At 31.6% G+C, this 27,178-nt stretch overlaps 3 protein-coding genes and 1 long non-coding RNA gene across 13 annotated transcripts; 3 read left to right on the top strand and 1 right to left on the bottom strand.

Moving 5' to 3' along the window:
* Positions 1-132: 132 nt before the first annotated feature.
* Positions 133-26,923, bottom strand: LOC105113675 (uncharacterized). The gene is made up of 3 exons (XR_840006.1): positions 26,897-26,923; positions 26,806-26,808; positions 133-297 (listed from the first exon to the last, which is right to left on the bottom strand). It is a non-coding gene; the product is annotated as an uncharacterized LOC105113675 (long non-coding RNA).
* LOC105113672 (uncharacterized) lies at positions 3,823-8,347 on the top strand. Of its 4 annotated transcripts, none has more exons than XM_011009943.1 (9): positions 3,823-4,159; positions 4,316-4,370; positions 5,129-5,224; positions 5,459-5,560; positions 5,741-5,833; positions 6,297-6,454; positions 6,549-6,767; positions 7,359-7,597; positions 8,071-8,347. In XM_011009943.1, exons 2-8 carry the CDS (start codon positions 4,343-4,345, stop codon positions 7,563-7,565), a joined length of 903 nt encoding a protein of 300 aa, XP_011008245.1. In that variant the 5' UTR covers positions 3,823-4,159; positions 4,316-4,342; the 3' UTR covers positions 7,566-7,597; positions 8,071-8,347. The 4 variants fall into 4 exon arrangements, with proteins under 4 accessions (XP_011008245.1, XP_011008244.1, XP_011008243.1 ...); XM_011009942.1 differs by having other exon boundaries at positions 3,823-4,197; positions 4,316-4,373; XM_011009941.1 differs by having other exon boundaries at positions 3,824-4,159; positions 4,316-4,373.
* On the top strand, positions 11,113-15,354 carry LOC105113673 (uncharacterized). 3 transcript variants are annotated; one of them, XM_011009947.1, is made up of 8 exons: positions 11,113-11,243; positions 11,326-11,505; positions 12,475-12,550; positions 12,672-12,722; positions 13,247-13,344; positions 13,416-13,571; positions 14,016-14,054; positions 14,178-14,296. In XM_011009947.1, the coding sequence occupies exons 2-8, from the start codon at positions 11,449-11,451 to the stop codon at positions 14,292-14,294; spliced, it is 594 nt and encodes a 197-aa protein (XP_011008249.1). In that variant the 5' UTR covers positions 11,113-11,243; positions 11,326-11,448; the 3' UTR covers positions 14,295-14,296. The 3 variants fall into 3 exon arrangements, with proteins under 3 accessions (XP_011008249.1, XP_011008248.1, XP_011008247.1); XM_011009946.1 differs by lacking the exon at positions 11,113-11,243 and adding an exon at positions 15,156-15,354 and having other exon boundaries at positions 11,351-11,505; positions 14,016-14,074; positions 14,198-14,295; XM_011009945.1 differs by lacking the exon at positions 11,113-11,243 and adding an exon at positions 15,156-15,354 and having other exon boundaries at positions 11,354-11,505; positions 14,178-14,295.
* On the top strand, positions 20,414-25,797 carry LOC105113674 (translocator assembly/maintenance protein). 5 transcript variants are annotated; one of them, XM_011009949.1, is made up of 11 exons: positions 20,414-20,501; positions 20,993-21,107; positions 21,217-21,273; positions 21,376-21,438; positions 21,513-21,581; positions 21,744-21,836; positions 23,264-23,368; positions 23,437-23,514; positions 23,995-24,123; positions 24,789-24,894; positions 25,175-25,797. In XM_011009949.1, exons 2-11 carry the CDS (start codon positions 21,000-21,002, stop codon positions 25,363-25,365), a joined length of 999 nt encoding a protein of 332 aa, XP_011008251.1. In that variant the 5' UTR covers positions 20,414-20,501; positions 20,993-20,999; the 3' UTR covers positions 25,366-25,797. The 5 variants fall into 5 exon arrangements, with proteins under 5 accessions (XP_011008251.1, XP_011008250.1, XP_011008253.1 ...); XM_011009948.1 differs by having other exon boundaries at positions 20,415-20,501; positions 20,983-21,107; XM_011009951.1 differs by having other exon boundaries at positions 20,425-20,515; positions 20,983-21,107.
* Positions 26,924-27,178: the final 255 nt, after the last annotated feature.

Below are 27,178 nucleotides of genomic sequence, written 5' to 3'. Positions count from 1 at the left end.
AAGGACCAGCTTGGACTGCAGAACTAGCATCACAAGGTACTGATTTAATGTTGTAGGTTCCCGCAAATTTTCAGAATTAATTGCTTCGCAATATAGTTATTATTCTGATGAGTGAAGATGTTTGATCCACAGAAGAGAGAGGTCTCCCGCCGCTTGCAGTTCTGCACGATTTATTTCACTACCTCCTGTGGTTATATATATATATGTATTTCAGGCACTTGATGTATATGAGATTAAACAAAATGTAATAAAATAATTGCCTGGAGAGTCAATGGAACCATTATCATTATTGATGTACTCATGTACGTATGCATATTTGTCAATTTTATTAATCTATTATAATTCCAGTTGCTGAATCTGTTGGCTCATGTTCGTATCAACATGTCTTATCATATTTTTAGCTTTTACAATCAATAATTTTTCGTAGGAGTGTTTTCTTAATTATGTTCTTTGGTTTAGGTTTTTATTGACTAGCAGGGTCGGTCTAGCTCCTGTTTAAATAACTTTATATGTTATTTTTCATCCGATTTTGATATTTAAAAATCTTATTTCAAAGTCTTCTTTATAAAATTTTAAGACCCGAAGAATTTTGTTGTCTTTCGCTCTTCATCAAGTAAGTAAAATTCAAAGAGATGCTACAATATATCAGCACAAGGACAAATGCTATGCTTATCCAAATTATCAACGTTCTATGCTCAACCTAGCATTGAAACATGCACCCAAAATATTATAAAATTAATAATATTACATCTAAAGTTTTAAAATCTAGCCCGGTGGCCGGCCCGGTTCAAGGCTTGGTGGCCGGGTTTTAACCGGGTCACCAGGTTTTAACTGGGCATTCAGGTCAGCCGGGTCAATTTTTATTTTAAAAAAATTTCAAAACGATATCATTTTAGTAAAAAAAAAAAAAAGTCAACGAATTGTAACTGGATTTTGCTGGGTCAACACGGTCGTCGGGTCAACCCGCCAGGTTGGTCGGGTCACGGCTTACCCTATTTTTTTATCAATTTGACCCGGTTCCAGCCCCGGGTCAGCTAGATCCTGGGTCGACCTGCCAGACCGGGCAGGTTTCAAAACACTGGTTACATCCCATAATTAACAATCATGTAATGAGCCCTCGGATTATTCCATGTTCCTCTGCTGCTCCATTCAGCCACCATGTGTCGCTAGCGACCTCTTCAGAGACCACCTCAAGTCACATTACTCCTGTCTAAGCTCCACGGTGGTCACAGTGGTTGTTCAGCCTACTATTACAATCAACTTCTACATTTCGGCAAACATGATCTTCCTTTGTGACATTGATGCTTTTGATTCTTATTTTTCCATTTTTTTTTCAATCCCTGCTTATTTACACGAATCAATTCATGCTCTTCTGTAACATTGTCAGTTACTGCTTTCTAGATTTTTTGAGCTTGAGGTTGATTGGTTGCATAATCAGAAATCTCTATGAAGTCCTTGGATTTAGTTTGATCACCCAACAAGTTATAGTCATTAATTTCTTCGCTACTCATCTGGTTCTTTTGTTCCTGTTATGTCAACGTTGTCTCCACCAAGCAATTATGTTTGAGCTTCTTCTAGAAGATTAACTTCTTCACGTTCCTTGCCGTCCAAATCCTTTTGCATCTTTGTGCAATTATCCTTTGAGAAGGTTAATTTAGCAAGAAGGCAAGTAATAGCAATTTAATTGCTTATATATATATATATATATATAAACATAAAATCTCTTTAGTCACCTTGTATAAACTCCAAAATTCATATTTGTTTTTCATAGTTTGCCATGATAAAATTATAGGCATATCAAGACGAGCTCTATCTTCTAAAATATTATATTGCAAGTATTCGGTATCAGAAGTGAGTTTTTATCTTGCAAATTCTACCTTCTAATAACAAAAAAATTTCTTCAATTAAAAATTCACAAACTCTAACACCTGTTTAATAATTTTTTAAAAGAAAAAGATTTCATTAAAGAAACTTTTTATCAACATTGGGAACACTTCTGCGAAAAAATTGACTATGGATTATGTCTCCAGTGCCTACACCTATGCCTATCGTATAATCATGATCCCTATATAGGTCCCATTTAAAAAATAAAATAGATCTAGGTTTGGTTCGCCGAGTGAAGCCTCCCTCTCTCCATTGCCAGCTGTGTTTGTGTCTCTCCTTGATAGCTGATCAACCAATCAAATCTATGTATTAGGTTTTTTCTGCTCTACCTTTTGATCCCTCACAATACTCTTTTATCGCGGGGTAGAAAGATGTTGTCACCAAAAAAACATTATAACTCTAAACTGTTAAAAAAAAAAAAAAACTCAAAAGTAAAAGTTTTGAATATTAATAATTTAAATAATCAATATTCGATAAAAAAAAATCTACGATTGTTTGAGCATGAGCTAATTTGACCCTAGCTTAGTAAAATATAAAATAAATAAAATTCTAAAAAAATTCAAACAATAATTTATTGGTCTAATTTGTGCATGCAAATGATCCAAAGCCAGTTGAGCATGATCAAAGGGTCTTCTATTCCCAGTCTAGAGCAGTGGGTTGTCGCTCGGCGGACCCACCACGCAATGTAGTTTTCTATTGCAAACGGCAACAGGTCCTCGTTCTTCGTTTATGGCCCCTCGTGGCGACGCAAAACCGTGTCTTGCTACTTGTCGTCTAGCATCAACTTTATGATTATCCATGGCGGCTTTTTCTCTTAATGATTCTTTAATTGTAATTGTTCTTTTGTTTTTTCATCGGCAAACCGGACACCAATCATAGATTTTTCCGTGTTTTTAAGGTTCTGTTGGATAAAATATTAATGATAAGGATCAGAATGGAAATGAACGCATTAATTTCCTCCTCTTTTTTTTTTCTTGATATTTTATTGAAAAAAAATTAAAATATAAATGATAATGAAGTGTAAAATTCAAAATAAAAAATAAATATAGCTTTATTATTACGCAAGGGAGCGGATAAAATAAAGAATAAAGATGAGAGTCTTTTCTTAAAGAATGGTATGTTAAAGAAAAAAATAACTGAAGCCTTTTGCATAGTGTTTTACTTCTTCTTCTTTTTGTCTTTTTTTGTGGTTTATTTTTTTTAATTTTATTTTTTAATAATTTATTTGAGGTTGATAATTTATTTGAATTTATCTATAAAAATTTAATTAAAAAATATGTGAAAAACATGACAGACATGCCTTTTATTTTTAAGAAAAATATAATGTCAATTGCGGTTCTTTTTTTTATTTGTTTTCTTCTTTGGTCATTGATTTTTTTTTAAATTGATCATTTAATGTTAATTTTATTAAAGTTCGAGGTTGATAATTTATTTTGATATACTTATTATTATATATAGCTAACTCAATCTAAAAAATAAAATCTTGCTTCTGAATTACACTCGATTATATATATATATATATAAAGCAGCTTTATTGTTCAAAAGAAGAGGCCCAAATAAAATGGGAGGCCTTTTAAATTTTTTTTTAAAAAAACTTTTGTGTCAGTGCCCTTTAGCTTTTCTGATTTTGTCAAATTTTCTTTTTACTCCCCTTAGTTTGTAAATTTTATTTTAGTTCTTGAGTTTCAAAGAATGAGAGAATCACCAGTTAGGTGAAAGAAAGAGAAAATTGATAGACAACCGCTGAGGTTTTTCACAGGTGAAGTTTATATGTTTTATGAAAGTTTGGTAATGAAAGATATACAAGGTTTTGTTGAGAATAGTTCAGTGCTGTAAAAGTCGGCAAAGTATTACTACGCAACCTGTCAAACAACAAAAGCTCCAGTAATATTGACTAAATTACACAGGGAGTTTTACCAGATACTTTCTTACCAGCATCGTTGCGAAAAAGATACAGTTAAAGCCCATCTTAATCAGATGTATAGCTCGTTAGTAGCGCGAAGGTCGAGCGGATGGGGCAACTATTCCTCACCCTCTCACCTGCTTTCGTGCGATATCCTAAATCCAGTAGTCCCATCTTAATTTGGATTTCATAAACCTTTGTCATTAAATGTTGACGGATTGGATTTTCTAGCCACTGAATTTTAAGAAAGAGCACCACCCCTGGTCTTCAACGTTGCCAGTTTCTAGGACTGGCCGACGTCCCCCTCTTCAGGAACCTACATAGTTCATCGAAGTTTGGGTGCATCCTCAGCTCTTTCATAATCAAGCTCTGGTAGCTGTTCTGCTTAATTTCCATTTCATAATTTTTCTGTAAGATACATCTACTACTGCTTGATCAGAAAATCCTGTTCTCCTTCACCAGAAACGTTGTACAATCATTTTGAATTTTGTCAACTTGATCCATAGTTTTGTTCTCTGGTTTCTGCAGATCTTAATCAAAAAGGGGATCTTAATCATGTCTAGCCAAAAGTTCATTGATGCTCCATGTAAGTTTTTTTTTTTTAATCTTCTCATACAGGAGACAAAAAAAAACAGAGAGAGAAAGAGAAAGAGAAAGAGAAAGAGAGAGAAATGACTGTTCTTCATTGTTCAAGAACTTTATTGATTGTTATATGAAGGTCTTACCTATGAATGGCATAAATGACTGATTATATTCGTCTACCAGTACTAGTTCTTGTTCTCTTCCTTGGAATTTCGACTCTATCTCTTTAGCACAGAAACAGAGATTTCTTATGCTTCTGTTAGATTGATGTGAAAAGGCCCCCCAGATCAGTTATGGATTAACACTCTCTATATCATTGGGTGAATAATTTTTTTTTTTCATTGAGGATTTGTAAACAGATCTACTATACGCTTGGCACTCTGTCATTTAGTGAACTTTTTGACACATTTAGGACTTCATTTATGTATTTTAATAGCATGAACTAGAAACCTTTTTAAGCAGAAATTTCAGGGATGGCCTCATAGAAATATTCGAGAACTGGAATGCTAGCAGCATGTAAATATGTGGGGGTCTACAGCAGAAGGATAATATGTAACAGTTTATCATCATAGGCTAACTAAACGTTATGGATCATTTTGATTACTTTTTAAGTGTCAAATATTGTAAGCTCATCATCGTAGGTTACAAGAAGCTCTAGCTTTCTACTTGTCAATTATTCAACACACGCATTTCTCTTTAGGACAGTTCTTGAAATCTTTTGTAGGGTTTAACATGTTCTAACACCGAACCTTACTGTAGTAAACGTCTCGAACGTGTATGGTGCTGGTGATGAACTGAACAACAGATTGGCGAATGATCAAATGGCCGTGGACCCATATTCGGCTCAACCAGGAGGTGTGTGTGTTTTTGGATTTTAGTATGTTATAATTAATACAAAACCGTTCTAAGGTTTCACTCATAAATTTAAGCTTTTGGGCTCACATGGTTTCTGTGCAAGCTGCTAATTCTTTATCACGATAGGCTGGCTAGCCGGAAACTTTAGCTGCTAGTGTTTTGCTAACATATATTTTTCTTCGAGCAAACTTTAGATATCTCTTTCGGATTTGAGTTTCAAAATCTTGAATGCAGAACATGGAGCAAATATGTTTCCACTGCCAGCTCTGGTCAATCATGAGTACTTCCAATCGGTGAACACTCAAATAAACCATAACCAGACAGCTCGACCCAATGGTAGGAATTCTGATCTCTCATCGTATGAAACATGCACAAACGTATCATCATGGGCTAAGCACTAGAAGCTTTTATTATATAGCTAGTCTTTTTCTTGTTGATTTTATGTTTCTTTAAGAAAAATATAAATGTCTTTTAAGGATTTTGTTTTTCTAATTAAGCTTTTAAATCCACCTCTAGCATACCCATTTCAATTTGGAGCAGCTCCTGGTGATGCAATGAAACATGGATCGGTGAATGTTCCACTCTCTCCTTGGTTGCATCAACCAGAAGGTATAATTAAACTTGGACTGCTCTTGTTATTTGAAAAATGAGCGAGCTCATAATCACATAGGCTTCGGCTACCCTTGATAAAATTGTCTTTTAGTACTATTTTATGAAAATCCTAAGGACATTAAGTTTAAAATCTTGGCTATGAGTCTGTTGCATTATGGCAGTTCTTGTATATGATATATAGCCATGCATTTTTCATTTGTTTAATAAAATTTATACCTAGCTAAAAGCTGTTGGAAAAATCTTAGCAAGGGAGGAAGGAAACATAAATGTAAGTTAAGCTATAAACTCAGGTAAAAAGTTATGAGTTTTTGGATGAGATGTAAGATATTTTGGTTTTACTCCCTTGTAGCTAATATTTACGTTTCAATGCAAGTTAAGACTAACAACTCCTACCAAGACTTTGTTCTTCTAAATTTGGAACGCGGCACAACCAAACACTTCCACATGTTGGGAACTGCAGGTGCTATTTACACGGTGAATCCCTCCATGAGTGCTCAGATGAACCTTTCCCCGTTGGATAAACCAGGAAGTTCTCAGTCTTCAAACATAAGCAATGCTGATCTTGAGAAAAGATTAAGGAAACAAGAGAGTGACAGGAAATCTCGGGCAAAAAAGGAGGTGATATAACATTAATTTTCTCTCGACCCATACTTTTGTATCGTTAGTGTCCATTATAATTAGTTTGTACCCTCTTGTTCTGTATACCGCACAGCAAATGAGAAGAGAAAACGAGGAAAGGTTGGTTAAGGTTACCGAAGAGAACAACGAGTTAAGGAAAGACAATGCCAGCTTAAAAGAGGGAGAAGCTCAGATGAAAAGAAAACTGACGACTTTCGTACAGAAAGTTAGCCACTTGGAGAAAGAAGTTAGCCGCTTGAATAACAAGCTTAAAGGCCAAAACACAAAGGTGGACGTGCTGTCTGAGAAACTAGTAAGTATGCTCTTTTCTCTTAATCTGCTAATCGTTGCAATCATCTAACTGAATCAAACTATTTTATTTGACGAATACTTTCAACAAAGGAGCAATACGGCAAAATACACAAATCTTGAAAGGAAATCACAAAACAGACAATTAGTCCAAGATTTGCAAGGCCATTCTTGTCCATCACTCCATCTCACTAAACCATCTCTTTGGCGTTAAACAGGCCCTGCATTGTCCTAAGACTTTTCACTGTTGGAACCCATCCAATACTGTGAAAGCAGTTAAGGGAAAAGAAAAGAAAAGGATGCAATTAAGATACTATTGGGAATTTTGTAACTAATTTAGCAGCTAGTTAAATTAATTCCCATAATAATATAAATCATATCATCTGTACTACTTAAAATGATTATTTATCATGATACTAAATTTTTAATATCAAATAATTATAAGTTCAAAACTTATTATTTTTATTTTTTCTTTTAATTAATAGTATTATTGTGGACATATGTAAGTTTCAAAACATCCCAGTTGTTTTTTTGGTTAACATGGATTTTTTAACGATTCTCTTTATATGATGAATTTATTCTAACTGTGTTACAGGTTGCTAGCTCTGAAACTACTGATCTTGTGGAAGAAAACAAACAGCTGAAGCGCAAAAATGAGCAGCTAATGAATTCATTGAAAAATCCAGACATCACGAAAACAGTCGAGCTTTTCGAAGAGATTGAAAAGTGGAAACTTAAAGCCAAGAGACTCCAGATTATAAACGATGCTTTGTGTGACAAGATGAATAATGACGAACATTAATGAAGGGGCGTGGAGCACCCCTTCATGACAAGGTACCATTGTTACTGTTGTTTAAATTTAAGAGAATCCAACACTTCTTCTGACACAAGGGAAAAAAAAGAAACAACAACTTGCGAAGTGGAGGTAAGAGGGAGAGTTAGCCCATCTCATTTTCTAATTAACTTGGCTATCTCAAAGAATCACTCAATCGAAGGTTTAAATTATTGAGTGAGGCAACATCATATTCTCAGTTATTGCTAGCAGTTTTAGGTTCCTGAGGTATCACTGGTAGGAATATTATTAGCAATGTGGCCATCGATTACATTCATTTTTACGTTTTTACAAAAAGAGAAAAAAGAAAAATTGAACTTGAGATCTCTTAAGGAGAAAATAGATACTAATAGTAATTGGCAACTTTCTCCAATGTTGCCCTAAGAAAGATTTAAAAACAAAGGAAAGGAAACCTTTTGGCTTCAAATTAAGTAAAACGCATCAATAATGAAGGTTTTTCATTTGATATTTGCAGGGACTTCAACAAAGTATGTTCACTGTCGATCAGGGAGTGGTTGATTTGGCGTCCTGCGCAGGCTGCTTCTGTCCTCTTCTTTATCAATTTATATATCGAACATATATGTGTAATAAGTTATGATTGTCATGCACAGACAGATAGCCCCTCAACTTCGCAGTTTATGTTATGGACAAGTCAGGTGTTTGTGATGCTGTTTCATTTTGGTGTTCCGTAAGTGCTGTGTGTCGTTTGTTACAAGAACTATTTTGTTATCCATGGCATGTTAGAATTCTTTGCGGAATTCATATAGTATAAGTTTAACAGAGAAAAATATATTCATATTCGTAAAATATCGGGAAATTAACTCGATTTGATTCTATATTTTAAGCCTAGCTTTCAGAATATCCCTGAGACTAATTGCTCTGAATTTGTTTCAAAATATACGGTCATTCTCTAACCTCTATTTATTTTTTACTAAGTCAGTTTTTTAGAACACGGTAAAACATGTTTTTTTAATTTGAAATTTTATTTTGTTTATTTTTATATTATTTTAATATGCTGATATTAAAAATAATTTTTTTTAAAATAAAAATATTATTTTAATATATTTTCAAATAAAAAACACTTCAAATCATAATTATTTACTTATTGACCTTTTTTTATGTATTTTTTAGCCTCTCTAGAGTCTCTACCCCTTTTTTCATTATTATTTTTGCTCTCTTAGTTTCTTTTTTTTTAAAATATTTCTTGTAATAAATTTAAAAGGCATATAAGAAGTAAGATAACAAAGTTTTAGTGTTGGATTATGAGTAATAAATAATTCATATCCATTTAGTTTCAAGTATCATAATTAATGACACGTAATATATCATATTATAAGGAACATGAATGAATCCCAATCTCAATAAACCACAAGAGAACTATTTTTTAATTACCTGGAGCTTGATTTTTCCACTGATTCTTATGGACCTGAAAATAAATAGCTTCCAAATTGTAATTATTTAGCCTGTGCGAAAGCAAAATTAAGAAATATATAATTAGTGTTTATGTCGACAAATTGCCGAGTTCTTGGAAACATAAGTGCTTAACAGTTCACCATGGTGGACCCGTCATATAAAACTAATTCCACGGTAAAGTCTCCGTCAATGATTTGTTTTTTTAAAAAAATATTAAACATATGTATCTCCATTAATGATTGCTCGCTTATCAAAAACATTAATAGATATAGTAAAATATTATGGATCATAATTCATTGTAACGTGGATTTCTACACTTTAATGATGTTTTTACCATTCTTAGTACAGGTTAATAAAATATAAATTGAAAAATAAAATATCAATTATATTTGTAATATTGTGCTGGAAGAGAAAGAAGGAGAAGCAGAAAAAGGCACGATTGATGCTTGAAAACAAATCATTATGTATATATATGTACAATTGAGGATTCCATGATTAAAATTTAAGTTGCAATCAAGTAGCAATTTCAGATAACTCAACATAAAATTTTTAGAGATGACGGTTTACGTCGCTTGTGATAGTTGTGGAGGAGTGCTTAGTGATACTCGGAACAACAACGATCTAATCGTTGCCCTTTTTTTTCTTTTTCTTTTTATTCTCTCAAGATGATATTGGCGATTTATGGCAAATGTAAGAATTTCTACTGTATATAATGACTATTACTGTTTATTTTTATATTTTAAAAGTATTTTTAAAAAGTTTTAATTTTTTTATTTCAAATTAATTTTATTTTGGTTTTTTTATATTATTTTAATGAGTTGATATTAACATTAATTTTTTAAAAAATAAAAAAAATATTATTTTGATATATTTATAAGTAAAAAAAATTAAAAAATAATCGTTGTCACGCTCTTAAACACTCATTATGTCATCCTGATGTAATGCTTAATTGCTTATGTGCTGTAAGTTTCGAATCTATTTATTTTTATATTTTAAAAGTGTTTTTTAAAAAAATTAAAAAGAATTAATTTTAAATTAATTTTTTATGTGTTTCTAGATTGTTTTAATATAATGATATTAAAAAAAATTTAAAAATTTAAATTTTTTTATTTTGATGTATTTATGAATTAAAAACATTTTAAAAATAATTATTATCATATTTTGAGGTGGTTACCAAATCCTAAAAAAACAATTTTTTTTAATTATAATATTCAATAAAAGTAATTATATATATTTTTTATCTTTACTATAAATATAAATATTAGAATGAATAATCTCCAATGACTTTCTTGCTATTTATCAAATATATGTTCTTCAAACATTTGAAAATGACTGGTCACTGTATTTTTTTATGTAAAATTTTTAATTTGTCAGAACTACAATGATCATAATAAAAATATCATACCTTTTCTTTTGATCATATACATAAAAAAACATGAATGATAAACATTATAAAGATATAGTAGAAATAATGGAATTTGTCATCATGTTAACTAACTTTAATAATTAAACTTAAGTTGTCTTCTTTAATTCTACATTTTTTATTTTTTATATAAACTCCCTAAATTTGTTTTTAATTCTAAAAAAATAAAATATCAATATATGCTAAGTGAATTTTTTTAAAAAAATAATCAAATTTTTAAATAAAAAACAATTATTTTTTAAATAAAAAATATTTTTTTAAAAATACCTTTTAGCTCGGAACCAAATCACTCTTACCAAGCAATGCAATTTTCTAATCCAAGTCCTGGCCGATGCATGCCCACACAAAACTATTTGTCTTATTATATCACGTCTTTGTCAATGATTCTTTAATCACAATTTTTTCGGATTGGACAGTAAATTATTATATATATTATAGTGGTGTTTGAATATAAATTTATTAAAATAATATTTTTTATTTTTTAAATTTATTTTTAACATGATAATTTAAAATATTAATTTTTTTTTTTAGAAACTAAAAAATCTTCAATTTCTTATAGCTGCCCCGTCCTCTTGGATTCCCGTGCCTCTCCCGGGAGTTTAAAAATATGGAAGCTCGAAGCGAAATTCCTAATAAGTGAGCTGTTCTCATGGATATCATGTCATATCAGTACTACGCCCTGCTACTGCTACATTTCTAACGTGCTTTTCTTCCACTTCAAACAACACCACAAACTAACTGTACTATGTCTTGATTAACGTTGAGTCCGCAAACCGGATGGTAGTTCATCCAGGAAGCCTCTGAACATATCTGTAAGCAGCACATTTCCTGCCCATAGTTAAATTACAGATCTCATTTTTTTTATCTTTTAACTTTATCTATTAATTACTCTAGCTTCGACAAAGCGCAGGAAGGCAAAGCAAGGAAAGGTGTGCACATCAAAAAACCAAGAGGAAGCATGATGTGGTACTGCATGATCCACATAGCTAGAAGTTTCGTGAACTCAAGAACTCAGAGATGGAATTGCTGAGGGGGAGAGAAACGTCAGCTGGGATGAGAAGCAAAATCAAGTGGGTAAGCTAAAATTTGTCCTCCCTTTAGTTTGGAGGCTTTTTTTAAAAGTAAATTGTTTGCTGGTATCATTTTAGTCTCGATATCTATTTGTTTTTTAACCATTTATCAACTTCTACTTCATCTTTTTTATACGGATGAAGAAGTTATTTTTTTTCTCAGGTTGATTACAATTTCTCTCCTTAAACTTTGGGATAGTAGTTTCTAATTTTAATTAACCATTGAGGTTATAAGTCATTAATTTTTCAGATTTTTTTTTCCTTGAAATTTGACGTTTTTCAAACGCTAATGATGGAAACAAGTTTCTTAAGCTTAGTCACATTTAATACTTAGGTGGACGATTCTGTCGGGCTTAGCCTCCCTTGAACCCACATCAATCCCAGTCACCTGCTTTTTAATTGCGGGGGTGGATCTTCCAATTCTTTGAGTCCCCCCTTCAAATCATAGGAATGTCCCTTTAATGTCTAGAATATCCCCAGTGAGCTGGCCTCACTTATGTCCTCCATGTTATCACAGCCACGCCATGGGTTCGGAGGCCGGTAGTAAAAGTAACATTCCCATTATCTTAAAGCATGTTGGATTGAAACAAAGATGGTAATGGCATTATTGAAGATTACAGAACCAACATAGGACCAACGACGAGTACCATGCCCTCATTATTGAGGTTAAAAGCACCTATTTTTTGCCCTCCTTCTCTGATTATTTTTACATGTTCTTAGTCAGCAATGACGGCTCCTCCTTCTTTAATGAATGTTGAGCATCAGTAAACTAAGAAACACCCATTAGTAAATAGTAAGAAAAAATTTACTACCTTCACGACATGTATTAGACGCTAATGGTGCGGTGTCGAGCGGTTCCCCGAGTTTTCTTTCGTCGTCTTCTGGTTTCTTGCGATAAGTCCGGCCTATAAATTTTTTATTTTATACCTGTTCTTTACTTGGCCTATGCTGGCTATTTTTTCTGTACTCTCAGGTTAGAACACCGGCCAGTTATTTCGTCCTCAGAAAACCGCCGGTTTCCGGGACCGACCGACCCATCAGCTGCTCAGGTAGTGTATATGAAAACAAACACAATAATTCTGGTGCTCTCACCTGCTTGATCATCAAGCTCCGTTCCTACTTTTACCGTTTTATAAGTTGATCTTTACCTTTGTTATCGATCTTCTTCAGATCACATCAACACGCATCTGATGCCTTACTCAAATTTCTCTGATGCTAAGGGTAAGCTTTTTTCTTTTCTTTTCTTATTCTTCTCATACGAGAAATAAAATAAAGGGAGGGAAAAGATTGGTGCTTTCATTGATTAAGCACTTTATTAATTTTAAGTTCTTACCAGGAATAATTTATGCGACTGGTCTGATCATTAGATCAACCTCTACGGCCAGCACTTTTGTTTTTGTTTTTGTGCATGTATTTTTCAGGATAAATCTCTCTCTCTCACTGATCTCAAGGCTAGCTGCCAGATATTAGTTATGATTTTCTAGCACTCAATATTGTCAATTATTACCTTTTTTAGGGTTTCCACTTAGGGTTTACATTTTTCTTCAGCAAACTTGCAAGAACAACTAACTACACAAATCCACCTTGGATCTATACACAAATCCACTATCTGGGTAGAAAAGAGTCCAATCACTTTTGTTCGACTTTTTGGGTCACAAGGCCGAGTGATTGTACTAGACTCGATCTTTTAATTTTATTTATTCTTCTTGACTCTGAACACAGCTCACCTTGGAATCTGCATGCAGGTGCTGTCATTAACGAGAACACATCCTTGAATGCTGCTCTGATAAAAAACGTGAGGAAAAGAATGGCTGGCATGAACAAGCATATTGCAAAATACAAGGTGATGATTTAAATATTTTGTGCCTCCCTGTATTGATACGTAATTGATCATTTTCCGCAATCATTGTGCAGAATGCAAACACCTCCTTCGTGAAGGAAAATGTCTACCTGAAGAACCGAAAAGCTTGGATGACAAAATCTCAGAAGCGTCAGAAGAAAAACTTGGTCTACTTGAAGGACAAGTGCAATGAACTGACTGAGAAGACCACCGGCCTTTCCAATCTACTGGTAAGTATTTTCTTCTCTTCATCAAATCACCAGAATGCAACCCTTAACTAACATCAATTTATCAATTTGTCTAGTCTAAATTTCTACCATATCACAACAAACAGCTGGGGTATCTATGATTGATCAAATCTACCATGCGATCGAGGAGAATTTTTCCCTTCCTATATATGTACCATACGCCAATTATATTAAAGTACATAGCATCCTTATTGCAAGCAATTGTATTCTATCAACGGATTTAGATCTTCTCACTCTCTTTTCTATTGTGTTTTCTTTAATTTTTCTTTTTTCCCTTTTATGTTTGGTCATGTTATTTGCTCCAGAACAACAACTTGGGTTTATTGTCTCAGTCCACTTGCAAAAGCCAAAGACATTTGCCCATTTGAAGGCTTGTTGAACGCATATTTACACTATTTAAATATTTATTTTTTACTTTTTTTGCAGATGGAGTCCTATGCTCAGCTTCAAGAAAGAAATACGGAGCTTGAAGCAAGCATTGCACAGTTTATTGTCTCAGTCCACTTGCAAAAGCCGAAGACAGTTTCCCATTTGAAGGCTTGTTGAACTCATATTTACACTATTTAAACATTTTTTTTGCAGATGGAACTTGAAGCAAGCAATGCACTGCTGCGGGAAAGAAATGCTGTGCTAGAGAATGAAAGCAATGCACGTGATGAGGTGAACAAGGAAAATGACCATGAACTGGATGAGGCCAAAATTTAAGGTACATATATAAACCTATTTAATGTTTTCTTGAATAATAAGATATGGAATAACTTTTAACAACATTTTTATCACTCTTTCTTAATTTAATTAAATGTTGTTAGGAGTATTAATTAATTATAATGTGGAGTTAAGGGTAGTAAAATTATTATTTGCTTTTTTTTCTTATACATGCATGCAATATAGGTTAGTGGCAGAAGAATGAAATGATATTTTGGTGACTTCATCTACAACCTCTTACTCTTCTTTCTTCTTCCTCTCATTTTTTCACCTTCCTCCATTCATCTTGATGTATATCGATCTAGCTTTAGCTTTCTAAAACTAGATCCACCTCTCAAATTAACGATAGATATAAAAAAAAGGAGACTAAAATATGTTTAGTTACTTAATATTTAATATTATATTTGAAATTAAAATTATATAATTTCAAGTTAATTTATTTTTGGATTTGAATTGAAAATATAAATGTTGAATTAACATATATATATATGAACAATACAGCTTCAAAATAATATGTTAAACTGCTTTAAAACTGGAATGTATTGTTCCAATTAAAAAAATAGAATACCAACTAGAATGGAATTGACAACTTCGAATATTTAGTTGTGAGGCTAAGAATGATAAATTTACCATAAATCAAGAATTAAATTATGAAAATAAATTAATTGGTTTGCTTGATTTATTTTTCTGAATCTCCCTGTACTTTTTATCTTTTTGATTGTGAGGGCTAATAGATTTAGTTTAGATTTGGTCTTACTGAAGTCTGTATTATCATGCCTCAAAAGAAAAACAATGATCTATAATTTTTGCTTCAAGGAAAAGTCAATGCACTAATACAGTTTAACCATCTGATAATTGCAGCCTTGCTGGAGATTTATCAGAGATCATGTTGACTGGTCAGAGGAGAATGAAGTGGCTGATATGAATCAAAATGGCTGCTCTTGATTGGATTAAATAAACATTTACTATGTCAACCATACATATATGACTAGGTTGTTATCTTTAAATTGCTTTTGCACTGACAGTTTGGGAGTTTGATTGGTATCTTTAAATTGGGATTATTGTTATCTTTAAATTGCTTTTGCACTGACAGTTTGGGAGTTTGACTGGTATCTATAAATTGGGATTTTGATCAGTTGTGTGTCGTTTGTTTTAATAAAAAAGCTGCCCTGAGTAGCATATATACTTGTGATATATATATATATATATATATATATATATATATAGAGAGAGAGAGAGAGAGAGAGAGAGGAGATCTAGTGCAGTAAAAAGGGTTCAAGCTTTGGCGTTGGAAGAACTAATACAGAGAGATCCCCATATAATTCTGTTGTGGATTTGGAGATTTGGTAGAAATTATAAGTAAGCTTCATGGAAAAGCCCTTTCTGAGATTTAAGAGATTGTCAAAAGAGGGGATGAGGTATCATCCTATATGGTGGTGATGAGAAGCAGGATAGAATCTGGGATGATGAACAGATTGAAGGGTGCTCAAAGTGTTTCTTGCATATTTTTTAAAATTTTTTTGGATGTGTCGGTATAAAAAATAATGTTATAAAAATAAAAATATATTATTTTAATATATATTTAAATAAAAAATATTTTAAATTAAATTTTTTGTAAGCATTGACTGCATAATGGTTTAATTGATTAGATTTGTAAAAGAATTTATAGTGGATCTCACCTCATTTGTTTAATTAGTTGTGTAAATCAATTACAACCTATGGTCAGTTATTTTTTATTTTTTTTATAGTTGGTTATATTTTATTGTTAAGTGTTAAGAATGAGTTTGGTTTTGTATTTTAAAAATATTTAAATTTTTTATTTTAAATTAATTTTTTTATAAGTTTGTATGATTTTGATATATTAATATTTAAAAAAAATACAACAACCAGTAGATTCCAAGCTATTTATAATCCAAATCCAAATCCGAGAGAAAACAAAAGGTCAAATTCGGTAGGACTTCACTTGGCAATACAACGGACACCCGTCCGTGGTTTTCTGTGACACATTCTGTTATATGTAGATCCTCGGTTTTTCATGTATTTACAGTTTTAGACACCTTGGTGGTTGTCATCCTAGCTTTTTGTTCATTTCTACCCTCGGGTGACACTGTTAATTAAATAAAGTTGTTGGAGTCTATTTTCTTATCGAATACTCGTCACGATGCATTTAAATAATTATATGGGAACGAGCTTTCACATTTCTCTGTCGTAATTCTCGAGGATTCAACATTAAACACTGTATTTTTTGTAGTATTATTTTATAAGATCAATTTTGTTAGCAAATTGTTTAGTGAAATCAATAAAATGTATTTCATAATTAATATATTAAACAAAAGATAAGTATAGATCAGTATTTGATGGAGGGGTTTTTTTAGAAAAACAAATATTTCTTTTAGTATTTTTATTTCTTATTTTTTAGTTTAGATTTTTTGTTTTTTATTGAGGGATCTTTGGGAACATAGTCTAATATGTATTTTTAAAAAATTTTAAATATATTTTTTATTTTAAATTAATATTTTTTAATGATTTTGAATCATTTTAATATACTAATATCAAAAATAATTTTTTAAAATAAAAAATATTTTAATATATTTCTGAGTGAAAAGTAATACAACCACACTCTCAAATATACTTTTAATATTATAGATTTTTCTAATTTTATTATTTGAGAAGAATAATTTTTATGTTTTTATATTAAATATTAGTAAGGTTTTCTAGTTTTTTTCTCTATAAGGGTTATTATACTAGTTTTTTATGAGATTTTAATGAATAAAAATTAAATATTTCAAGTGTTTTTTTTTATAGTTATGTGATTCTTAATTTTTAAAAGTTTTAATTTATAATAAATTTTATTATCTCTCCCTTCATAATATTTCAATTGGTATGGAGTTGTGTTTAATAATTTTTAGTGATTAATTGTTTTATGTTATCATTGAAAAGAAAGGTATTCGAAACTCATGATAAGACAAGCTCCATAAAAATGTTAAGTGCTCATGACGAGGTAGCTCATAGATAAAAAAATCACTGAGTTTTTCAATAAATTTTTTTTTCTCAAAGAATGTTATGTTATGATAGGTGTTTTCATAGTAGATTACAGTTTTTGATTGATAAAGACTTGAATTTGAGTACGAGTTTCATCCAACCTCCGAAGACTATTATAGGAAGTTTTTAAAAAATAAATACTTTTTAATTAAGAGCTAGCCTAAACCCGCAAAGATCTTCTACCCTGACTTTGACTTATATTAAACCTTGTTATTTTTCGTTCTAGTTGCATCAATTCTTATTTGTAGAATTATAGATTTTAGATCAAAACCAAGATAGAAAAGAAAGTTGTTGCGGATTTTACATTTTACTATTAAAGCTAACTTGTACTCTATCAGTATGCGCAAATGATATCAGTGCAACAAGATTTCAATAATAATACATATAAAGAATGCATTTAGGTTTATGAACTATAAAACTTACTTAAATATTTCCTCTATAATAATGGAACCTAAAACGGGAGGATAGAGAGCACAAGGGCAAACAAAAGAGTGAGAGCCCCGTAATTTTTCCTCTTCTTCTTCTAAACTTCTATCCAACTTCTAAGAATGAAGCTCCTTCGCTTTTTATTTTTAAATATAATTAATTACTGGTAATTCATTATATTTGAAGTTTAATGAAACAAAATTAATTCAAGATTAATAAGAATTAATTATTCATAACTTATTAAATTATAAAATATCAAAAAACTATCTCAACCAAAAAACTGAAATTATTATGTGAGGTCTTAAAATATAATTTATATTATTTTCTAACATACCCTCTCAAACAAAAGTTGAAATTTGCACAGATCTACATTACTTTGTGCTTGATTTTATATAATTTATATTATTTTTCAATACATTTTCTCAAATAAAAGTTAAAATTTGCACAGATCTACATTACCTTATGCTTGATTTTTTTTATCAAATAAATAGGGATGGTGAGATTCGAACTCGTGACTGTTTGGTTATTAAGACCGTGACTGTTTGGTCATTAAGACTCTGATATTATATCAAATAACCATCTCAACTCATAAATTTAAATTATTAAGTGAGATCCTAATATATAATTTATATTATTCTCTAACACAAAAATAATGAGTTTGAGAAGATTAAATGAAATAAAATTACTTCAAGAATTAATTCTTGACAATTTATTCAAGTTATAGAATAAATTAGTAACAATGATCAATAAACTTCAAATTCATTATGAATGGTTTTATACAATATATAAATACCATATCAAAACCATTTTTTCAACCAATTTTATTTCAAATCATTTTCTAACACTATAACATACAAATTAAATTCATTGTAATTAATATTTTAAAGTAAAGATTTAAATAACTTATGTTAGCTTAAATTACAAGAATATTAAATTTAAAGTCTAACAACATAATCGTAATATAATGAATCATGTAAATGAAGTAAATTTTATAATCTGATTTGTAATTCATTAATTTTTTTTTTTAACTAACCGAAACGTTGAAATAAATTTGATTCCCTCCCATTCTCTATGGCTAATTTTTATTCTCAAAAGAAAAGAAAAGGCCATAAATGAGAATCCTAGCAATTTAGGAACATCAATCAATGTGTCAAATTACAAGTAAAAAGACCTGAGCAAAAGAGATTTGGCGAAATGTAAAAATGGGAAACCAAGACTCGTTTGTTTCTTGCATAAGCAAGAGGTCCAGTTGAAGCTCAAAATCACAGTATAACTTGAAGTTCAAATAAATAAATAAATAAAACAAAACAGTGCTGGTTTGATTTCCAAGAAGCAAAACTCAGCTTCCTTTACGTTTCAGCTTCGGGGTATGTTCAGAATGGGTTCTCTCTTTTAATGTTTTTGCTCTTAGTTTGCATGTCTGTACACCTATCTATCTCTTCTTCTTTTTTGCGCCTTCTTTTGATAGGGAAAAGAACAGAGAAATCTTGTCTTTTCAATGCATGATCTTGATTATACAATGTTTAAATAAAAGAATTATTGAGGAAGCATGTCAAAATGGGTCATGTACATTGCTAAGCAGGGTGCATCATGTATGCTGGTATTGAATGGGGGTTGGCTAGTGATCTCTCTCTCTCTCTCTCTCCCCCCCTCTAGATTTAGTCAAATATTAATAAGTCTCGTCAAGTAAATTATTAGATGGGGTCAAGTAAATTATTAGATTCATCGTCATCTGAGCCCGGATTTATATAGATATAGAGAATTACTATACCCATTATTTTTAAACTCGTTTAGATACCGAACCTAAATATATATAAATCTAATAAATTATTAAATTTATTATTTTTAAGTTTAGTAAAGTATTAAACACAGATTTATATGTATCTTACAAATTTCTAAACTTATTATTCTCAAACTTAATTAAATGTTAAATCTAATTTTATATAAATTTGATAAATTACCAGATGTACAATAAAAAATATTTTAATTTTATAAAATATAAATATTTAACTAAAATATAAATTTTTTTTAATAAAAAAAACTTAAAGAATTATAAAAACAACTAATATAAACCTCAAATTATAATTTTTCTTATTGTAAATTGCATATATCTATTTCTATGGCTTTTATTTTTTTTAAAAAAAATTGTTTTTTCCACTTATAATATTAATTAATCACTAAAGAGTCCAAAAAAAAAAAGATCTTTTATAAATATTGAATATAATCTATCAATTATTTCATTAAAAAAGATGAGTTTAAGTTGTGAGAATTAAAAAATTAATAATTTTATTCCAAGTCTCGGCTGGATCTTCAAGTCCATGTAATAAAATTTGGTCTAATTCTTTTGGCCAGATTGGTTATTTTAATTTCATTATGAGGATGCTTTAGTGTGTTTTTTTAAATATATTGAAATAATAATTTATTATTATAAAAATACTCTCAAATCACAAAAATAAACATATTATTTAAATTCATAAAAATATAATTTATCTGGTCAGGTTTTATATTTGATTTCTAAAAATTATTAGTTTTATAAACCTTAAAATTATTAAAAATTTATATAAATATTAACTTTAAAATTTATAAAATTAATTAAAACTCACACAAATAAACCTCTCCGTAAACTTATGTTAATAAAAATTAAACACGAATTGTAATTAAAAAACCTGGCCTCTATAGCAACATCACCTGTTTTTTAATCACCAAGAAACAACCTCCCCGCAACCTCCCGAAAAACGGGTAAGTGAAGACAGGTAGTGTTACTTTCGTACTCCATATTCTGTATATCTCTATTCTTTCCTTTTTACAGTCACATGTAATACAGTCACATGTAATAAAAAGCCATTTACAATAACGCTTTTCCAACGTCGAGCTTCTTCTGCATGCCTATCAAATGTTTGATAAAATGCCTCACAAAAATCACAATTCGTAAAGTTGTATAAATGATGTACGTAAATGCCTTCGATGGAGGGCATGAGCAGCCTTGGTTTGATAGATAGACTTTATGGGTTTATGGGCCATTTCAAGAAAGCTTATTTTTAAGTCCACTTTCAGAATGATTCAATGTGTTTGACATTGCTTGATTAGAGTTATCTCTAGTTCTGGCATTTATTTATTTTTTTCATGTCTTTCAATTGCGTTAATCCAGTGTTGCAACTTGCCGTCTTGAAAATGTTGAAGCTTGCCCCTTCAATTTTGTACTTATTGTAAACTTGTTCAGCTAATGCTAGAATCATTATGGAGATTGACAAAATTGCCGAGCTGAAGAGTTTTCTCAAGGTTCTTCCCCCAGTTGGATTTTGTTGCGTCTATGGCTCGTCTCTCCATCCAAATAATAACGACAAGGTTTTAGTTTTCATTTTTCCAATTCTATTGATTTGTTTCTTTATGCTTCATCTTTCTTTAAATTTTTAAAATCTATGGTCTTGTTTCTTAGTGACTATTGGTTTTGTAGTCATCCATGGTAGATTATATTATTGGCGTATCAGATCCCAAGCAATGGCATTCTGAGGTAAATTTATACTATTTAGAAACATATAGAGTGATGTCTCTCCTTTTCAAGTTCTGATATTTTTGTATATCTCATTCTATTTTTGGTCATCACACTTCCAAGAATATGGAATTGAATGGAGATCACTATGCCTCCTGGATGGTGCCCCTTGGCGGTGCAAAACTGGTGTCTCTCCCTCTCCCTCTCCATCTTTTTTTAACTGCCTTAATCCTGAGACTATAACTTATTTATTATTTCAGATTACTCAAGTTGCAGATAAGATTGGTGTAGGAGTGCACTTTAATCCATTTGTAACATGGAATGACAAGGTATTTGCTAAGCATACTGTGAATTAGAAAAGGGATTCAGGTCTTACACGATACTATATATTCAGCTTGTCTTCCCTTGGCATGGCATTTTAGATCATGTCACATTATCCTTATTCCAGTATTATCTAGTAACTTGTAAAATGTTTGATGAATTCATTTCAGATGCTCAAATACGGTGTTGTTAGGATGCATGACTTGGTTCAAGATCTACTGCATTGGGAGAGATTCTATTTGTGTGGTCGTCTACAAAAACCAGTGCGTCTTGTCTGTTATTTTATACTTATCTTCTCTAGTCTGTTTTGTGGATATTCTTGTTGTTTGCTGAGTTTTTTTTCTGAATCTTATTGGATAGGTTGCATTGAACTTTTTTCATTGTAAAATAGACAAGAACTGAGATAGAATTTAATTCAGATTCATATTGCTGTCTGGAACAGAACAGAAATGAATTGAGTTAGAAAACCAAAATCTGTTGAAGTTAGGTTCAATTTTTTATATTTGTAGAATAGGCTAAATGAGTGAATTTTTCATTTCAATTCCAATGTTATATTTTCTTGTGTTATATTCATGTTATCCTTGCAGTCTCCATCTGAAAATAGCAGGAAGAATGATGCTTCTTCCAAAAGAGCAAAGTCTACCTAAAACAACTTGTATGATAATGTTTTAAATGTTGATAAGAATACCCTTGTGAAGAAATTATTAACTATTTGCATTAAAGGACTGGCTAGATATAGAAAGAGCATATTCCATGTTTATTTAGCACTTATTTAAAAGAATATTCAAATGACACCTTAGAATACTAGAGTGCATATAGGCTCTGAAGCTCTAAAGTCATGAACTAAACTCTACATGTTTCAATCCATGCTCCATAAGAATTCAAGGCCTAAAACCAAGCTCAGGCTTAGTTCATTTGATCATTGAAACTATTGAGATCCTTTCAACGAGCTGATTTACAACTTTTTTTCATGACAAAGTCCCTTTTGTGTGTTTGACATGCATAATGTTTACTACTTGAAATATTTCTGCTTAGAAATCTTCAACTCTTTTACTAAGTTTTAAATTCTTCCTAAGAATTGTTAAGTGGTATGCTTACTCTTTTTCATGCCCAATTAAATCCTTGCCTCAAAGTTATTCTTAGAGCTGGCATATTTTTTACTCTCAAATTTTCTCATTTCTTGCCTCTGGCTATCAGGAAAACTGGAGGATTGTAGTTGGCTGACGGTAGTGTAAAATCAGCTCTTTCCATTTCATGATATAGATTATAATGAATGAAGAAAAGGGATTTATATAGCCAGCCATAGCTAGTCTGGGACTTGGGCTTTATTGAATTGGGTTAGGTATTTTGATTTGTGCACAGTCCCAAATTGGTGCTACTTGCAACTGATCCATGATATGTTATTCTGGTTAAACCAAATTGTGATATTCTTCCATGACCAGTAATATATCTATGTCTGAAATTTTAATTTTTTCACTGCCTTATAGACTAGATACATTTTAACATCCTCTTTTCAAGTTGTCTGCTTCTGATCAAAACAATAAGAATCGATGTTTAGCTGTGTACCTTGTTTTATGTCTTTTCTTGTTAGCCTTGCCTGCATTAGATCTCATACTTCCTCTGTATTCCTTGCCTTAATTATGTTTTTCCATTCACAAATGTCAACGTTTCTTTGAGTTCTTTTTTACAGGTTCATATACTCGTGGATAATTTGGATATTGCAGATGTAAACTCTGTGAATCTGAGGGCTGCAGTCTCTGCTGCTCTTCTCCTTTTGCCATCCAAATTCACCGAGGTTTGTTCCTTTACTGGTGAACCATTATAGAGCTAATAGAATCCCCAACATATTCCATGCTTATGCAGGAAGATTTGTACTCCAAAATATGTAGCCTCTCATATATGGGTGACTTGCGCATGCTTTTTGCAGAGGATAAAAATAAGGTAAAGTTGCTTATAGCTTTTGATAGTGCTGATAAGCTTTGTAATTTGTGCACTTGAAATTTTATGATAATTGCTGATTTTATTAACTACTTTTTATAACTGATTTGATCTACTAAGCATTACTTACGCTCCTCAATTACATCATTTAATTTAACTCACTGTGAACTGTCAAAATAATGGGTTAATTATTTATGAGGTCTAGGTTCCGCCTCCATTGCATCAGAATTCTTTTGTCTTTGATGATGAATCATTATTATATTTCATCTATATGAAATGTTACTGGTTACTTTATCACTTTGTTTGGCTGTAATCATTGGTGTTTCCACTGATTTAACTTTTGTAGATATTGTTGGTGACTTGAATTCTTGTGGTTTCTATGATATTTGTGATTTACGACTTGTGCTGCTGAAGTTAGCAAATGGTGATCATTTCTTATGATTGTTTGGAGTTTCTGCTGCTCATGGTTGCAACCACCTGCAGGTGAAGAGGATTGTTGAAGGACAGTTTGGTTTATTCCAATCGATGTATAAACCATTTCTAAAAGAATACGAGGCTAAAGAGTTACTGACATTCTCATTGCCTAATTCTCATCAGGCTACTATCTCTCAGGTTTATTCAAATTTTCATATTCTCAATTCAAAACTTGTTAAATTTTGTACCTTCCATTGCAGTTCTCTTTTCTTGAGAACTGACACTGTAATAGCATTCAATCAATAATTATGCATCTTTGGCTACACTGTATCCAGCTAACAAATGCCGAAAGGCTTTTCTTTTTGAGAACCAAAAGCTCATAATAAGGAACATTAAACTGGGGAATTAACATATAATTCACTCTTGGGATTTTGAAGTTCAATCATTGTCTATCATTTCACATGAGTGGCAGCACTCGTTATCATTGGCTTTTATTTATAATCAGCATTTTTGGAAGGGGTAATTTTTCCAACGTTTTCTTACAGTTGAGTAATGTAACACTTTGTAACTTCTAGCGCATTTTTAGATATTTAAACTGCTTTCCCTGAAATGATGCCTTAACATATGTATTGTTATGATTCTCATTAACTTCTCATTGACTTGTGTTTGGATTGACTGCTCTGTCAATTGATATTTGTAAGCTTTTACTAGATCCTTTGTTGTAAGCTAAAAGCTGTAGTCCTCAAATCAGGCATTTATATGTTGGCTGCACTGATATTTATGGATACATGTTTATATGTGCTTTAACATAGTCATCTTTCAGCACCACTTAGAAATTCTTATACAATCTCTCTCAAAACCAGGACTGCAGTTTATCAATGACTCATTCCTTAGTTCATTCACTTCCTCCCCTTGTCAGAAGAAAACTGGGGATGAAGCTAGGAGAGATGCAAGTGCTGAAGGATTCTGGTATGATGGGTTTTTTTTTTATTTTTTTATGGGTGTTTGATAAACTGAATGTTACTTATCTATGATGCAAATTGTTTATCTTCATCTCTGGATTTTTCAAAGAACATAAATAAACTGAGTGATACTCAAATTCCATAATATTATTACCATACTCAAAAGATGATTTAAATATCTTGGCCCAAACCTTGCATCAGTTATTGTTTCTAGGTGACTCATAAAATTCCCCATTTAACCACTTGGGGACTAGCCAGTTTTAATAACGTTGACATAAGATTTGCAGGTCAAGTTTTACATGAAGTCGTGATTGGTTCAAGAGAAGAGGCTGCCAGGAGTATGCAAAGGATTATCAAGCGTACTGTTATGGTTTCAAGTGCAAGGCAGGCTGTCTCTGGTTTCCTGGCTGCTGGTGGTATTAATGCTGCTAGATATCTTGCTAATAAAGTGTGCAAGGCTTGGAAATCTTGGACATGATGCAGCACATCTTCCCCCTCATTTCCTTGCCCCGCCCCAGTTTTGTGCATACTCTGAAATAGTTCAGCCAGGACAATAGTTATATTTTCTTGACGAGGAATCCCACTGGTGCCAGAACACACCAGGTGCCTAAATTGCCGCTAACTTAAGCAGCAGATGAGTAGAAAGCATACGCATTTTTACTTTTATACCGAGTAGGGCTTCCCATTAAAAAAAAATGGCCATACGTAGATGAGATGAAGGATAGATACTTAGCTGGAAGAACAAGCTTTATATCGCTGATCTATTTCATACTTTGTAGAGGAGCATTTCATTATTTCCTTGCTACACTTGTTATTGAATTTCTTTGTTCTTGGAGAGGAAAGTTTTGTAATGACTTGTATATCGTCTTATGTATCATATAGTATTTAGAACATGTGATAGTTCGAACCCTTTTTTTTTGAAGTTCTCCTATTCTTGTCTGAACTTCGCAATTGAAGTCTTTATAGCAGCTGGCCTCAAGGGCAGGGTTGAAAACCTACCAGTTCATGACAGTATTTCTAACACTGACTTACGCCTGTCTCAATCTAAACAAAGTATTGAAATGATTGAGCAGCTTGTAAAATTTGCCTTCGGATGATACGGTTCTCGTGAAGAAAAAGATTCACTAGCTGATAGAAGGAATCATCCTCGAACAGTAGAACTTGCAGTAGCGATCAACTTCCTGGTGAGTCACGGAGCGGGGCTCTCATAGAATGTTGATTTTTGCACACCTCTTCATCGTTTTCTCATACCGGATAGTTTATGGTAACCCATTTTTTTTTTAAAAAAAAGAATTTCTCATACCGGATAGTTTATGGTAACCCGTTTTTTTTTTAAAAAAAAGAAGGCGGCATCCACTAAGCTTATTTTGGTCAAACCATTGAATCGTCAACATCTAGATTATCAGCAATTTCAAGCACAACAAGATCCTCGCTTCTCCAGCGAACGCCAAAAACAGCCAGAGCTTGGGTTTACGTTCAAGATTTGTAATCAGGCAATGATCAGCACAATTGATGAAAGGATCATCTCAGCTGGAAAATATCATTTTTTTTTATTCCATGCCTGTAAAGCAACTCGTTACTTGATTTTATGAAGATCTTACTTATTGGCCCCGCATTCCTTGAAAGTTGTTTCACGCACATAAATACATGTAGATTTGAGAAGAGATGGAGATAGAATCTTCACATTTAATAGCAAATCAAGAATCCATTCATATTACAAATATGGTTTTCAAGCAATTCTTAGTTATGAACGCCTAAAACCAAGAGCCACCTAAAATTAGACCAGACAAGTCATCTGCTGCTGCTCAGGTATCTCACAATCTTAGATTCCATGACCACTAATTGATGGTAGGATCTATTCACCAAAAGTTCACTTAGAACTTGTTTTTTTGTTAAATAGTGTTTTCTTGAAAAGCACCGTCTTAACTTTCACATGTTAACTACAATGCGGAAAAAACTATCAGCTATAATGTAAAAAATTAGTCAACTAAATTCACTTTCTAGTTAACATATATATATATATATATATATATATAAGTTTTAAATAGAAGAAAGTGTTTTCTGATCTAAAAGATTGGAAAACACTTTGCACGAAAAATCAAAAAACTAAAGTGGTGTGTGTGTGTGTGTGTGTATATATATATATTAAATGTAACTATTTGTTATATCATATATATTTTTTTATATTACATCATGTATATTCCACCATTATATTTTTCTTATAAGCGGTCAAAATAGTTACATTTAATAATAATAATAATAATAATAATAATAAACTTCAGAAAAAAAAA

The sequence above is a fragment of the Populus euphratica genome, unplaced genomic scaffold (assembly GCF_000495115.2).
Source record: "Populus euphratica unplaced genomic scaffold, PopEup_1.0 scaffold443.1, whole genome shotgun sequence".
Lineage (NCBI taxonomy): Eukaryota > Viridiplantae > Streptophyta > Magnoliopsida > Malpighiales > Salicaceae > Populus > Populus euphratica.
Note: the sequence above shows the minus strand (reverse complement) of the source record. Positions and strands in the feature narration are given on the sequence as shown.